Source organism: Rhinolophus hipposideros (assembly GCF_964194185.1).
Source record: "Rhinolophus hipposideros genome assembly, chromosome: 6".
NCBI lineage: Eukaryota > Metazoa > Chordata > Mammalia > Chiroptera > Rhinolophidae > Rhinolophus > Rhinolophus hipposideros.
Window position 1 is genome coordinate 336,082 of NC_138052.1, and position 16,195 is coordinate 352,276.

The following is a 16,195-nucleotide window of genomic DNA, read 5'->3' on the forward strand; positions in this document are numbered from 1 at the left end:
TCAGGCCACAGCTGTGGTCACTTAGTACAAATTGTGTACATTTTGCTTTAATTTCTTCTAGAGAGCTTTAGATCAGCAAGTCAAAGAACTGGGATACAAGCAGAGAAGAGGTCACAAAGTATGCCCCACAGGCCAAACCTAGTGGGATGGGTTTTTGCTTTTTTAAATAAAGTATTATTGGAATAAAGTAAAAAAAAATAAATTGGTCTATACATACAATAGAGTATTATTCAGCCTTAAAATGAAATTCTGATATGCTGCAACATGAATGAAACTTGAGGACATTCTACTAATGAATAACCTAGTCAAAAATGGATAATGTATGATTCACCTTTCACGAGATTTATACCTAGAGTACTGAAAATCAGAGACAAAGTGGAATGGTGGTCGCCAGAGCTGGGGAAGGGGAATGGGGAGACAGTGTTCAATGGGTAGTTTCAGTTCTGCAAGATGAAAAGATTTCTGGAGATGGAAGGTGGTAATGGTTGCACAACAGTGTGTACTTAATGCCACTAACTGTAAATGGTCCTTTAAGATGGCAACCTTTGCGTGCATTTTACATATTTACACAAATATAATCAAGAATTTTAAAAAATTTAACTGAAAAAAAGGTAATTCTGCATTACTCTGTCCAAGGGGTTAAAGTTAACACCATCAGTACTGAAAAACAAGTAAAAGGTACTTGTTTTGGGTGGAAACATGCTTCAGCATTTGGGGATCAAGAGGCAAGCTGTCAGTGTTACCCACATGTGATCAAGTAAATGTGGCCAAATGTTACACATGGTCAATGTAGCTGAAGGGAATATGGGAGTTTATTTTCCTCTTCTTTCAACATTATGTAAGTTGGACGAAGTTCCGAAATTTTTTTGAAAAGGTTATTCTGGCTGGCCAGGTTTGAGACTCTAAAATAAACCATGGGGCAGAGATCATTTATGCAGAAGTTAGTAACTTCACTTAAACACAGTGTAAGAGAATGTCTTCATTTTGAATTCCTCAGGTATAGCTCTCACTTCACCACCCGGAACCATCAGTTTTACCCTATTTAGGTGACATTCTCAGGTAACTGGAGCTTACTCCATTAAATGGCAAAATGCTGTATTAATAACTTTTTTAAAAAGTACTTTCTTACCTTTATTGTTTAGAATTTTTATTGATCAGGGTCAACATCTACTTCAGTAGATGGCTGTTTTTGTTGTTCTCACTCACAAGTGTTTTTCAGGACATTTGTAGAAAGCAAAATGACACTGCAGACATTAGTTCTCCTTTTCCATCTAGTGGCTACTTATTATTTTATCTGATAACGTCTTCCTGTACCAGCCTTTAAACAACTCACCATCCTATCTGTGCTTTTAAGTTTGTTGCAAGTGTAAAGAGATCCTGGCCAATTCTTTGGGTAAAGTGCATAAACCTTATACTTTAAGACTAGTAAGATGTTTTTGAAAATCAAGGTTGCCAGACATTCTACACCAATTTCTACCAGTGTAGGATTTCTGTAATTAAAATGAATTACTGGTTTTCACTTAGTCACCTTGACCAATCAACGATTTGATTAAATCTGCAGGCTACAAAAATGAGCTAAGTATCACAAACATAGAAGTCATCCTGAGTGCTGCCTGTCCCAGCGGCCTGCTGTAAGCAGCTTGGTGTAGTGATGCTGTTGACGTCCACATTTCAGAATTTCTCCATCTTTTCTTCATTACAGCACCCCAAGGAGAACCTAAATTCCAGACATACTTCGTTTTATTGTGCTTTGCTTTACTGAACTTCGCAGGTACTGTGGTTTACAAAATGAAAGTTTGTGGCAAGCCTGTGGCCAAGTGTGTCAGTGCCATTTCCCCAACATTTGCTCTTTTTGTATCTCTGTCACATTTTGGGAATTCTCATATTTCACTTTTATTATTGCATTTGTGATTTGTGATCAATGATTTTTGGGAAACTATGAAAGGAAGAGTGCAGCCAACTTCATTATCTTAAGAAACTGCCACAGCCACCCGAACCTTAGCAACCACCACCCGGTTCAGTCAGCCGCCATCAACACTGAGGAAAGACCCCACCACCCCCTCCACCAGCAAAAAGATTACGACTCACTGATGGCTCAGATGACAGCATTTTTTATCAATAACATATTTTTAAATTATGGTACGTACTGGTTTTTAAGACACAGTATTATTGTGACATTTAACAGACTACGGGATAGTGTAACGTAACTTTTATATGCACTGAGAAAAAACAAATCGTGTGCCTTGCTTTATTGCGGTAGTCTGGAACAGAACCCACATTATCTCTAAGGCATGCCTGCAAATAAAATCAAATAATGAAAATTTCTCTAACAAGAGAAATACTGAGAAATCAGATTTTGTTGCCAGGCCGCTAGAGTATTGCAATTCAGTTTTGACACTGACGCCTGGCACAGACGCCACAGGTTTAAGGGCTCAGTCCTCTACGGGCCGGTCCCCCATTGCAGATACCAGCTGCCAGGGCGGTCCACTCCCACTTCTGGCTTACCGGTTAGAAAGTGTGAGCATTCCCGTGATCCCCTCAGGTTCAAGAATTCACTAGAACGACTCACAGAAATCGGGAAAGCACTACATTTACAATTAGTTTTATTACAAAGGTTCCAATTAGGAGGACCAGCCAAACGAAGACACACACAGCGCTTCCCCATCGTGTCCGCTACCAAGGCAGACTGCCATCTTAACGTCAGTGTGTTCACCAATTAGGAAGCTCCTCCACGGAGCTTTGCTATCCGAGGTCTTCACTGAGGCTTCACTGTGTAGGCACAGCTGACTGAACCACTGGCCATATGACCGAATGGCCAAACTCAGTCTTCAGCACCCCTCAGGTCAGGCCTGCCCAAAGTCCCAAACTTCTAAAAACAGACCTCTAAGCTCCTCCTGGTGACCAGCCCCTATCCTAAAGCTGTGTAGGGACCTACCAGGAGTCACTCATCAGCATCACAAAGATATTCTGTTCATCCAGGAAACCCAAGGGTTTTGGAAGCTCCTTGTCAGGAACCCAGGACAAAGACCAGACAAATCCCTTACTACACCATAGAGGTAGGGCTGAACTTTGGGTGCATCCTCTAAGACAATGAGGAGACAGCCCCCCAAAACCAGACTGCAATTTTATTACGTAAAGCTTATACAAGAAGTATGACTAGTATTCCTCTGTACAAAGTACACGACAAACGGTTTTAAATACAACGGAGAGAAATGCAAGTCCTATAACAATATTTGATACAAGCTGAACCATTTACAGATACACTAAAAAATTTTAAAATATCGTCTTCTTTCTCCAAAGAGTCCATGTGCATTTCTCAGAGATGGGGACACAGCCCAGGCAAGGTCACAATGGCATTTTATTGCCCTCGATGCTGATTTTCACTGCGTGTGCAGATCTGCTCTTTTTCCTGATATCTGTGAACTTTCTCATCTGTTTATCCAGTCGACTGATACCCTTCTTGGAGGTCCCCTGAAACTAAGAGTGGGGTAAAAATTAAAGAGCAATTATTGAAATACATAAACCTAGTTTTGTATTTCATCTTCTTTTATCTGAAAGTTAGCAGTAAGAAGAACTCCTAACTCTGGAATAACCAAAATACGCTTTGGTGACCTCGGGAAAAACACATCAAGTGTACACAGCAGTGCTAGAAAAACCTATTAAACTCTCACTGAAGAGTAATTTTGCTGTTGTTTGTGCCTTATTGTTAATTTTTGCTTCTGTCCATGGTAATCTCCTAGATGAGAGAAAGGAGGAACATTTGAAACTATGACCCCTCCAGTTCCATTAGATTCATTTTGACTGTGTTTCCCTTCCAAAGATCAAATGTAGAGCTGACCACTTGACACACACACCTTCAATGTTGGCATAAAGGATGGTCTTCTAAGGCAAGGGGAGTCGTCTGAGAAAAAGCCCTAAGCATGGGGGATGAAGCCAGGGCTTTAGCAAAGGAAACCCAGAGCTAGAGCTCTAGTTTCAGGCCTCAGCAGGTCCTGTGCCCCTGGTCCGTCCTCCTTCCAGGACTGCTGGGAGAAGGAACTGAGAAAATTCGGTCAAATCCTTCACAGGCTGGCAGTGCTCAAGATACACGCCAGTGTGACTGTGACCACTACTCTGCAATCGATTAGATGTAGGTTCAAGAAACACACCCGACACAGACAGGAAAGAAAATTAAGTCTCTTAATCCAAGGCTTCCTACTTCTTACCTCTCCTTCCTGTTTGCCCATTATATATAAAAGTTTGGTTGTTAGGTAATTTCTTTTGTATTTTGAAAAGACTGTATGTTTTAAAAAGATGTGGTCTCTAAGAAATTGACCCTTTTTAAAATGCTGTAAAGGTCTACCACTTATGTCCAAGATCAGTGTGAACTCTTCTTGCTGACCCCAGTGTTGCAAACAATTCCTATCTTTAAGAATGCTGAGTGGTGAGAAGAGATGGGTTTTCCCAATTCTTCTCCCCCATGTTTAATACTGAGTCCCCTGTGAAGCTCGATGCAAAGAAAGCTACAAGAAGGCAGGGCCCAGGAGACACCGAGCTGGTGCTCTGCTGCTCGGCGGTGAAGCTCTCCTTTGAATCCGGAGCCTCCCAGGCCCCCCCACCTCTGGATTCAGCCTCACACTCACATCTGAGCAAGAAACTCGGTAAGAGTTTGAACATTCTTGAACAAGAGCCACACTGGATGATCACCAATCAGCAATCCTACATTTTCTAGGAATATTCCAATTCTAAATATTATTTTGTATCAGTTTTAACAGTTGGTACTAGTACGGAATTAGCATAAAAATTCATTATCAAACGAGAAAGAGGTGTGCTACCATCCCCCTACCGAACACTCTAGATGTCCTGAAGAGTCCCAAAGACCCGACTTCTTTTTAGACCATGTGCCCTGATTTTCAGGCCCTGCTGCCAGTCCTTGTTACCTGTTGCAGCAGGAAGCCTTACCTGCTCAAGTCTCTGCCAGCAGCTCTACACACCAGCCCGATTTCTCCCGCCCACTCCCAGGACCTTCTCTAACAGTCTGAGCCCTCCCATCCCAGCAACCAAAATGCACCCAGGTCGTGCTGACCTACCCTGGTCACAGCTGCCAGATGCCTAGTGACCCCACGCCTGAAAACACACAGAAAGAACACAGCATAGCCTCTAGCATTCTAAATTCAGTGACCTCTCTCCTGACTCATCAGCTCAATACTACTGACTTAGGACAGTAAAAGTGTCATGCAGTTTTATCAGTGATCACTTTTATCACTGTTTTACTAGTGAAAAACCAAAAAGTAGTCTAAAATATTAGCAAGATGGGCTTGTTTTAAAAAATTATGGTACAAATGTGTTCCAACAAAATATTACATCACCGAAGAACATTTACTAAAATGAATTTTTACCATGCTAAGTAAAAGACAAACCCAACAAGGTATAAAATATGATCAAGAATTTGCTTAAAGGTTCAAAAAAACCCAAGCTAGTAATATTTATAACAAGAACCAAAAAAGAAGTAACTCAAAATGTTAATGTTGAGGTGTGGTTGGTTTACCAGTGACATTAATTTTGTGCTCTCTGTATTTAAAAGTTCACATAAAAATATGCATTGCTTTTGTCATTTTAATGTTTAAAAGCATCCCATGGAATAAATTAACATATAAATATACAATGTAGTGTAGGTTAATGCATTATTTGGGAGGGAAAATCAGCAACCACAGAGAAACGAAGAAACAGATTCTATATTCACATGATAGACTATTATGTAGCCGCTATAAATAATAAATCTATAAAGTGGGTTAATGAGAAGTGATAAAAATTATACAGAGCCTAATTTGAACTTGAAGTAGCAATAGAAAAAAGGCAAGAAGTGTATCAAAGTGCTTTTGAACAGTGGGTGACTTTTCTCCTCTCCACCTCAAGTTTGTCTACGATTATAACAAGAAAAAAAGAAGTATGAAACATTACTGGAAATACACTTAACACATCAAACTGTTAACAGTGGTGACCTGTAGGAAGGGCAGGACTTCGGAAATGGGGTTAGTCTACAGTGTTATGCTTACTTACGAGGTCTGACAATTAAGTTCGAGAATATGTTGCAATGATGTTGCTATCCTTTTTTGATATCAGAGAAATTATTCATTATGAATTTGTACCAATTGGACAAACAGTTAACCAAGTTTACTATTTGGAAGTGTTGAAAACGCTGCGTCAGAAAGTTAGACGACCTGAACTTTTTTTGCCAACAATTCATGGCTCTTGCATCACGACAATGCACCAGCTCACATAGCACAATCTGTGAGGGAGTTTTTAGCCAGTAAACAAAGAATTGTTTTAAGCCAGTAAACAAACACCCTCCCCACTCACCTGATCTGGCCACCAGTGACTTCTTTCTTTACCCAAAGATAAAGGAAATATTGAAAGGAAGGCATTTTGATGACATTCAGGACATCAAGGGTAATACGATGACAGCTCTGATGGCTATTTCAGAAAGAGTTCCAAAATTGCTTTGAAGGGTGGACTAGGCACTGGCATCAGTGCATAGCTTCCCAAGGGGAGGACTTCCAAGGTGACCGTAGTGATATTCAGCAATGAGGTATATAGCACTTTTTCTAGGATGAGTTCGCACACTTAATTATCAGAACTCATAAGTCATTTCAAAAAGAAAAATGACATAAAACAAAGCTTCCCTTGAAAGCCACTTACTCCAGTGTTGTTCTTGGACAGTTTTCTAACACATGCTAATGTCAGTACAATGTGAAAGCCCTGAGTGAATGTATTAGCAACCTGAGTGGGAGAATAGTGCCAAGTGGCATAAGGACTCCACACTGACCTGGGACCACAGGCCCCAACACACGCTTTCATTTTTCCCAAAGGAGCTCACTATATCAGCCAGACTTGGGCCTAGCTAAACCCCAGCAAGTCATGCTCTTGGGGCACTGAGGATGGAGGAAGGAGTCCCATTAAAATCTCCCTCTTCTCTCTGCTCCAGCAGGAGGCTGGTCCCCTTTCCCCCGTCAGCCACAGGGACAGGAAAGCGGGACTGGGACCAGCCAGCAGCCAGGCGAACGCTCTCAGGATACAAGGCCTGCCTCCAAAGGTGATGCCATGCAGACTGTTTACGACACTGCCTTTGCCACACTGCAGTTCTCAACTCTCCTAAGTACATGTGCTAGGGAAGAGAAAATAAGAAAGAGAGGCTTAACAAGAGGGGAGACACAGCGAAAAAAGATAAGAAGAAATGGGTGTTTGGGGCGGAGAAGGGCCATCAAGGGCCATGGATATGGAGAGAAGGAAGGAAAAGGGGTAGAAGTCCAGATGAAGAAGTCCGTGGCACTGAAGCAGTCGTGCTCTTCACCCTTTATTCTCAACAAATAAGACAGTGCGCTTTGTTCTGATCGCAACTTCACAGTGAAGTGAACTGGCAGGAGGGTGAGTGCCAGAACGGGCTCACGGAGAAGTCACAGAAGGCACACAGCAGATAGGCTCATGAGTGCACTGTAGCAGGTGCCACCTCTACTCAGAGCAGTGTCAGTGAGGCTGGCGTCATGAGGGTCCCAGTCCTGTGCATTTCCAACCACGTACTGAATATGAATTAATCAAATTTATCTCCTAAAGAAATGTTCAGGGCAAGGCTTTATGCAACGAGTCCTCAAATGCATGCTACTGAGCCACTGGTGACAGGAAAAGAAGCTACCTCCTTCCCACCAAGAAGCTAACTAACCAGTTTATACGCCTACAAGGCAGACCACTATGGCTCTGGGCCCTAACAAAAAACGTTTTAATAAAAAGGGTACCAATCAGGAGACCAAAATGCTTATCAGGGAAGTAATTATCTACTGGTCTCTAGGGTACCAATAAAGGAAGGGACTTCCATGTCAATTTCTAAATATTCACGAACACCTGAGTATCACTAAGTGTCTGCTAGGGTCATCATTTCAGAAACTAAAAATGGGCCTGTCCTCGTCTGGTGAAGCAAGCACACACAAACTTGTTTTCACTTTAGCTCCTGACAGTTCTAGCCCATGCGCAAAGCAGCCTCCCAGGGCTGCGTCCCCGCCACACTCCGGCAGGCCCAGGCCTGCTGGGCTTCCTGGGCCTCCAATACCGAATCTGACAGCACAGTGCACTCTGCTGAGTCGTTTCTGCTCTGCAAATCACCTCAGGCTTTTCCAATTGTTTTAGGCCCTTTTTAAGAATACCAGGCTAGAGAAAGCGGAATAGAAAATAAAGCAAGATTACTGAGAAGCAATGAAGGTCACTTAGTAGTATTTACAGTGATGATAGAGGCAGTGTCTACCCTAATATTTCACAACAGAATTTCTTAAAAGTTGACGAGAAAGGGAGGAGTCGACTGCACAAGCAGGTGAGTTCTGATTGTCATGGTCCTAAAAAAAATGACTGTATCAGAACACTCTAGGTTTAAAGATTCAGTCGAAATAAAGGAATAAATAAGAAATAATTTCTTGACTTGATAATGGTGCTTTAAGTATGAAGTAAAGTTTATCAGCAGTTAATGATCTGGCTCGATAAAAGACCAGAAAACAACTCTCCCGAAATCAGACAAACCTCAAGAGCTGTTAAGCATTATAAAACACGAAGAAAAAGACAAAATAGTAATGGGCATTTGAGGTCCAGCTTGCTGCCCCCGCTTGCTTACCCTGGATGACTCCATTTCCACATTCCACTTGGGTCTGACAACATAGTCCTTGTTGGAGGGCATTGGGACCCTCGCGCGGGCACAGAATCCAGGGTCTCCAGGTCTAAGTGCCCTGAGAACGGGAAGAACAGCATGCGGCTTTGTGGCCCATCTCATCCAGATACACTCCTGTTTCAAACCTGCTCTGCCCTCCCAATGCCATACAATCCTCCTCCTGCCGTCTGCCTGAGCTGCACTCATCACCACTCACACCACTGCACGAATTCCTCAACCTCCCGCACTCCATTGTACCGAACGGTAATGCCATCGGCTCAGCTGTTAAGGTTAAATTTTGGCTGGTGTCTTCAAATCTCACCAACTTCTCTCCCATGAAATCACCTACTCCTGGCAATTTTGCTTTAAGTCTGAAGCTCATCAGCAAAGTTTTCTCAACTTTCTGCTTCCCATCATCGTCTTGGTTTAACTGTATCCCTGCCTGCAGTCTACCCCCCACCCATCCTACACCATAGCACCAGCATCAGCATTCCAAATCAAATCTGATGACTCCATGTCCATGCGCAAAACTTTCTATGGAATCACAATGCGAAGTGAAAATCCTTCATATTGATATAAAGCCCTTCAAAGTTTGGTCCACACCTGGATTTCCAACCTTATCTCCCACCATCTCGGGTACCCCACTGTTTCCCAACCATGCTAGTCTACTTGCCATTCCGAAAACAGGCCTTGCACGTGCCCACCCCACAGGCTGCTTAAGCTCTCTTTGTCTATAATCCCTCTGAAGCCTTTCGGAGAGTATGGACTATTTTTAATTTGATTCTGTATTCCCAGAGCTTAATATAGAAATCTAGTACATAGGAAGCAGCATAAAATCTTCACTGAATAGACCATTGCTCAATCTCCCTTATATCTCCAGAGCACCCAACACAATGCTTCGTGGATATTCAATAAATCCCTGTCAATGTGAACATAACATCATTTCATCCGTTGTTTTTCTAAAAACAAAGCAGCAAACAGAACATTCTCTATGTAGGCCAAAACTCTTACTTCTCCTCTCCTGTCAGCACCTTTTCCAGGTCTCTTCGGGGAGTCTGACCACCAGTGCTGGGAAAAGAATAATCAGTAAAACATTAGGAATGTTAGAACCTTATTACCTTTGCTTATAACCTTGTCAGAAAAAAAACAGCAAAGTGAAACCCCAAACTTAGACCATTACTAAGACCTTTACACCTAATCTTGCATAACAGGTTTCATTAGGGGTGAGTGGTACCTGCTATATTTCTAAATAATGACCGTGCCATCCTGGATGCAACTGTGTCCAGTTTACTAACACAAATTGAACTAGTATTATTTCTTTCTCCAAAGAATTTGGAAATGAGACTGAGGAAGAAAATGGTTTTTCTGCAAATAATTGGAACACAAGCAACCTCCAGAACTACAGCAGAGGTCATATTCTACCAGATCGAACCAGAAAAGTCTAGGAGGGGGTGTGGACCTTTATCTATACACTATTCCATAAAAATTAAGAAGGTATTATGTACTACACAGACACATCAAGCTGAGAGGAAAGACAAAATCCTACCATCTTAGGGGTTTCTTAATAATCTTTACCAAAACATTGAATTATTTTAACAACATTGACTCCACCTACTCACTCATACCTGTTCCCTCATACCTGCTCATTCTTCGTCGCTGAGGCATTTGTTCTAGATCCCTCTGTTCCCTTTCTTCTCTTGTCATTCCTTTGTAGTTTGAGGTAAGACCAAATATAGGCCGAGACCATTCATCTACAACAAAGAAAAATCAATTATTTAGTCCACAAAGTAGTATTTCTCTTACCATTTCCTGAAATAGTCACATGCTAGTGTGATGTCATATTCTAGGCATTTATAATAGAATATTCTTTCTTTAAAAATACCATTATCCCAGGACCATTTATAGGACAAACGCAGAATACCAGTATCAGAACTAGCTCCAGCTGATTCAGAAAATTCAGTGTAAAAAGATCATTTAAACCTGCAATCACCACAGAGGTTTAAAGAAAGTAATATCTGACAATCATCAACTAGCTGTGTTGACATTTCAAAGACAGCCTAATTTCTAAATTTACTACTGAAAATAGCAAATCTTAAAATTCTTCTACTTTATTATATAAAAAAGCTCCTTATTACTTGTCAAAATGGTCTAAATCTTTAAAACTTACATTTTAATAGTGCAGGTATAGAGTCTGTACTTCATGAAATCTAAGACAGCTGCTAAAACGAACATGAAAAACAGCACTACACGCCCATTGTTTGGTTAGTGACAGTCCAGAGGTACCAACATTTATTGTTGCATTCAATACACCACCACATGAGAAAGGACCCTTACAGACAAAACACAGGTGTTGCCAAACTAATAAGAAAGCAGGGAGTCTCAGGATGGGGGTCTTTCTACCTCTGACAACTGACCTGCCAACCCCACCCCTGGATTCAGAATCACTGTGGTATAAGTCATGAGTACCAGTGCGAATATTCTGCTTCTCTCAGTCTAGGACAAAAAGAGGGTGGAGAACCACTGCATAAAAGCATCAAAAGTTTATTATTTAATAAGCAGTAAATTACAGATTATTAATAAGATCGAAGATACAATACTTCCCTGGTTTATTAAAAAATTTAAATTATTCTGAAAATACACCCCGGAATGAAGAGAATTCAATAAAAAACTGCTGAGTCTCTCAAAAAAAATTTTAATTTCCCTAAAAACTTTTGATAATCTTAAAAATTAAATAGGAAATAACTACTGTATTCAGATATAGAAATAGTTACTCTTTCGATCTAACTTGGAAGTTTAAAAATCCTTTCCAGCATGGAGCACAGAAAAAGTTAAGGAAGATGATGAAAACGCGTGTTTTTCATTCTTAAAACTGAAGGATTTCATACATAATACGGCAACTGATTAGATGAATTTCAGTTAGACTCCTCTGATATCATTAAATAAGACCATAAAAAAGGGTTTGAAGACCATTATAAAAGTAACCACAACAGCAGCAGTGGCTAACATTTCCTGAGGACTTACTGTGTGCTAGGCACTGTGCTTTTATACACCCTCTCATTTAATCTTTATAAGAACCCAAGGTAAACACATGAGGAAGAAACCAAGACTAAGAGCTTAAACCATGAGCCTAAGGATATGTAGTAAGGTAGACGGGGAATCCAGGATTTGAATCCAAGCAGGATTAATGCTAGAGCCTGCATTGTGATTTCCTTATTTATTTTTGGTGGAAAGAAAAGCAGGGTTATTCAGAATGCCAGCATTCCAGAAGGATGGCGGACTCCTGTCCAAAGACCATCTCCCAGTTCCTAGAACGGGAAGAAGGTTTGATAGGTGCACAAGCAGCAGAACAAAGGGAAGGGACTTAGCCATGCGACTCATCTGGGAGAACGTCTCCTGGGGTCCGCTTTGTTCCATGACGATTATCCTGCACCCAGTCATGTGGGTGACTCATATGTCATATGACAGAATCGCAGTCCAGAGCCCCAGCCCGGTTGCAGTGTCCAGAGGGCCGAGTAGGACCTGCCTTCTAATCCCTCTCTCTATGCTCTTGATCCATGATTAGAAAGTACGTCATTTACTTGCTATATTTAAGATTGACTGCATACTTAAATATATAAAGAAGCACTTGAAGTCTAAGGGGAAAAGCTGGTACCTATAAGAACTTACCAAAACTTTTTTCTATTCCACTTCACTTACTCATTTTAAATAAATATTGGTAAAAACATAGTTGGCTTTTGTACATACACAAACACAACAACAACAAACGGTACATACTGATTAGCTTCCCTGCCATGTCTTTGTTGGACCTGGACTCCTTGGGGTGTTTATAAAGGTACATCACTGCTCGTCCGATCCCACTATGCTTCAGAGTCTCCTGGCTCACACTGGGTAGCTGAGGACATAAACACACGCACACATATGAATCTCGCAGACATTGCGAGTCCTGCAATCTATTCAGATTGGTTCATTCACAACAGAATAGATAACAAAACACTCCATTTCAGGATCTACAGACATTGGACAAAAAGATATTTTGTGTTCACGTCGAGTTAAGAGTTCAGTATTCCTGCTGAGTCCAAGAAAAAGTGAAGGTGAGAAGTGTGAACTAAGCATACTCAGAGGTTGGTAGTTTGATACAAGAGTCAGCACGGGCCTCAACTCAAACAGACCTACGTCTGAACCCAAGCACAGCCTTCAGCCAGCTGTGTGACAAGCTGTTTAACTTCTCTGAACCTTAACTGCTCATCTGTAAAATGGAGATAATACATCCACTTTGAAGGTTTGCTGTGAGGAATAAGAACACCTAGCACAAAGGACATCCTCAGGAATTCCTTCAGAAGCAGCGTGCCCCAGGTGGAAGTTTATCTGACTGAAGTTGGTGCTCTTTCTACTTCAAGTTCCTGCCCAGAACATGTCTGATACTTCACTACTGCTCTCTACATGAACTACATAAACCACAGCTGCTCCAAGATCTTTTCCCTGCAATACTACACTTACGTGAAGTTATATCAGGCTTTCTTTACATGCTCGTTTTATTTAGAATGTTCTTAGAAAATAGTGAATGAAACCCCTCTTCTGGCAGGCTACGCCACAGAGCATGAGAGGTTGTACAGTACAAAACACATTAGGTAATTAATGAAGAGCAAACAGCAGAGTATCTGCCTCTAACCTCTTGCAGAATCTTCAAGAGCTCCTCTCGAATCTTTAGTGCTGGCAAACTCCTATCTGGTAGAGGGGAGAGCCATTCTTTGATGGCAGACATCACACCACTGTCAATAAATGTTTCTTTAAGGTCCTGCCTGAAATAATAATTTAAAAAAAAGTTAAGTCTATATATGTTGGTTCTACTACAGCTTCCTATGGATATTCTTACATAGTTAGTGATGTTTCCAGAAATTCTTTCTATAGAAGTTAATCATGCATTATTTACTGAGCACTATTCAGCTTTCAAAAGCAAAATGAAATTTAGTTTCTATTTTCAAAAACAGACCTCACAAAGATGATTTGTTACAACAAACCCAAATTACACGAGATAGGTTAATGCTGACATAGATGGTACAGACAGTTAAGAATGATGAACTCCAATTATTACAACTACAAAACTATGTCTAATCAATCAGAATAGTGATTCTGAAATTGTTTCCAGTGATAAAAAATCCAGAAATGTGCTATTCTTTGCAGGACATGAAAGAGAATATCAATCACCTAGCACACAAAAAATCCAATGAAATACTGACACTGAAATTCCATTTAGTGTACTAGAATCAATTATGTTACTAGAAAACATGACAATACTATACGTATGAAACCTGCCCTAGACGATTTAGCCTACTGGGATAGAGCCAGCACTTTTCTAGCAGAAAGCCCCAGGCCACGCGGTTGGTGACCTGCTATACTAACGTGCGTCTCCGGTCATCCAAGGCAGGCTGTGGCCAGGTTCAAGGAGAAGGCAAAGTTTCTCAGGCATGCGAGCAAAACAGTGAAAGACCCTGGTAACGAGGATCTATCAAGTAAGGGTCCTTCCTCCAGAAGGACCAATGACACTTCGTGATAGAAACAGGCCATATAAGCCTTGCACAGTATGTGCTTCAAATAGTCTCCCAGGACTTATTCTGTTCTCAGTCACACTGCAACAATAGATGCAATTTTACCAGAGTCAAAACTATCCATAAAGAACAAAATTAGTGGTTTCCAAGTTTTTTCTTTTATTAATGACAGTCTGCTATTTGTTTTGTTTGCATCAGGCATCAAGGTTTAAAAGAAATTTGGGAGGAAATAACAAAACTCGGGAAATTGTATTCGTTATTTTTCTGTGAACCAACCGAAGGCAACCATTCTTCAATATTGCTAGAACACCAGCAAATAGTTTGAATATCATGCCATTAAAAGGAAAAAACTTTTTTAATTAAACAGAATACTCACTTCTTAAGGTGCATAACCACAGTAGGTAATAATGTTAATTTTTTCAGTGCTGGCTTTTTTTGATTGTTCAACTGTCTGTCTTCCTATCCAGGAAGGAAAAGATTTTAAAAAGAAAAGGAAAAAAGCCATCGTTAATAATGAATTACAACTACTATAGTTCTAAACTGTAAAATAAAGCAGTAATTTCTCTGCGAAACTACAATTTTTCCTACAAGAAAAGGTAATAAAGTAAAGAATGGACTTTTTGTAGAGCCCCAAATTCTGTATCTGTTTGTGTCAATCAAACCCATAAAACTACTAGAATAATTAGCTTTAATAATTACAAATTAAGAGGGACAATTTTAATTTAAAATATTGGCATAACTGTAAAAAGAGTTCACTTAAGGTATAAAATTATACCGGGGAAAATTTGGTTTATTATCAGAAATAATTTTCCAGCTGTGAGGCTTATCTGATATTGGAATGTTATTGAAGAAGAATTTCAGTATTTATTTGGGAATTTTTTTAAATTATGGAAAATTTCAAATTCTACAAACACAGAAAACAAAATAGTCATGTACATTTAAAGAATTAAACACAGATGGTCTGTCTTATTTTAGTTATTTCTCTAGCTACTTGCCCCTCTTAATTATTTTGAAACAAATCCTAGACGTATATCATTGGATCCATAAATACTTCAGCCAGTGCCTCTAACAGATCAGAACTTGTTTTTAAACGTAATACTTGGCCACTTTACAAAATTTGGGCAGAATTTTAAAATGCAATGAGTAAAATGTAATCTCTTAATTAGAGGCAAAAGAGTAACATGAGTTTATCACATAATAAACATGAGTTTATGACTTTTTATATGTGAAGAAACATTAAACTTGGTGGCAAACTAGCCAAACTCAAGGGAAAGATCATTGCCCCATATAACTATCGTGTTTCCCCCAAAATAAGACCTAGCCGGACAATCAGCTCTAATGCATCTTTTGTAGCAAAAATTAATATAAGACCCGGTATTATATTGTATTAATTATATATATTATATTATACCCGGTCTTATATCATATAAGACCCGGTCTTATTTTACTATATTATATTATATTAGACCCAGTCTTATAGCAAAATAAGACCTGGAAGACCAGGTATAATATATGTAATTAATATAATATACCGGGCCTTATATTAATTTTTGCTCCAAAAGACGCATTAGAGCTGATTGTCCAGCTAGGTCTTATTTTCAGGGAAACATGGTAGTATATTTGGCAATGATCTTTCCCTCGAGTTTGGCTAGTTTGCCACAAAGCTTAATGTTTCTCATACTATAGTAAAATAAGACCGGGTCTTACATTAATTTTTGCTCCAAAAGACTCATTAGAGTTGATTATCCGGCTCGGTCTTATTTTGGGGAAAACACGGTAGCAAAGCCATTCAGCTAAAAAAGGGTCATTTTACTTTATATTGAGTCATTTCACTTTTTTCGAAACATGTTACTAAAAAGTTAACATTATTTCCCTGCTTAAAATTTAGAGTGGTAAATGCTTTATTACAAAAAAAAACAAAGTATCTTACGTGTAGTTTAAACAAGGGTCAAGCTTAAAAAACAAAACAAAAACGCCACTGAGT

General features: G+C 40.0%; 1 protein-coding gene across 3 annotated transcripts in view; it reads right to left on the reverse strand.

The window, feature by feature from the left end:
* Nucleotides 1-1,112: 1,112 nt before the first annotated feature.
* IWS1 (interacts with SUPT6H, CTD assembly factor 1) overlaps nucleotides 1,113-16,195 on the reverse strand; it is a 50,536-nt gene continuing 35,453 nt past the window's right edge. For 2 of the 3 annotated variants that reach the window (XM_081052744.1, XM_081052743.1), the window contains exons 8-14: nucleotides 14,588-14,670; nucleotides 13,335-13,464; nucleotides 12,440-12,557; nucleotides 10,305-10,416; nucleotides 9,677-9,733; nucleotides 8,633-8,744; nucleotides 1,113-3,477 (exon numbers count right to left, since the gene is read on the reverse strand). In XM_081052744.1, coding sequence (XP_080908870.1) covers nucleotides 3,346-3,477; nucleotides 8,633-8,744; nucleotides 9,677-9,733; nucleotides 10,305-10,416; nucleotides 12,440-12,557; nucleotides 13,335-13,464; nucleotides 14,588-14,670 — 744 coding nt within the window. In that variant the 3' untranslated portion in view covers nucleotides 1,113-3,345. Of the gene's footprint in view, nucleotides 3,478-8,632; nucleotides 8,745-9,676; nucleotides 9,734-10,290; nucleotides 10,417-12,439; nucleotides 12,558-13,334; nucleotides 13,465-14,587; nucleotides 14,671-16,195 lie in introns of all 3 variants that reach the window. The other variant, XR_013993581.1, reaches the window with a different exon arrangement.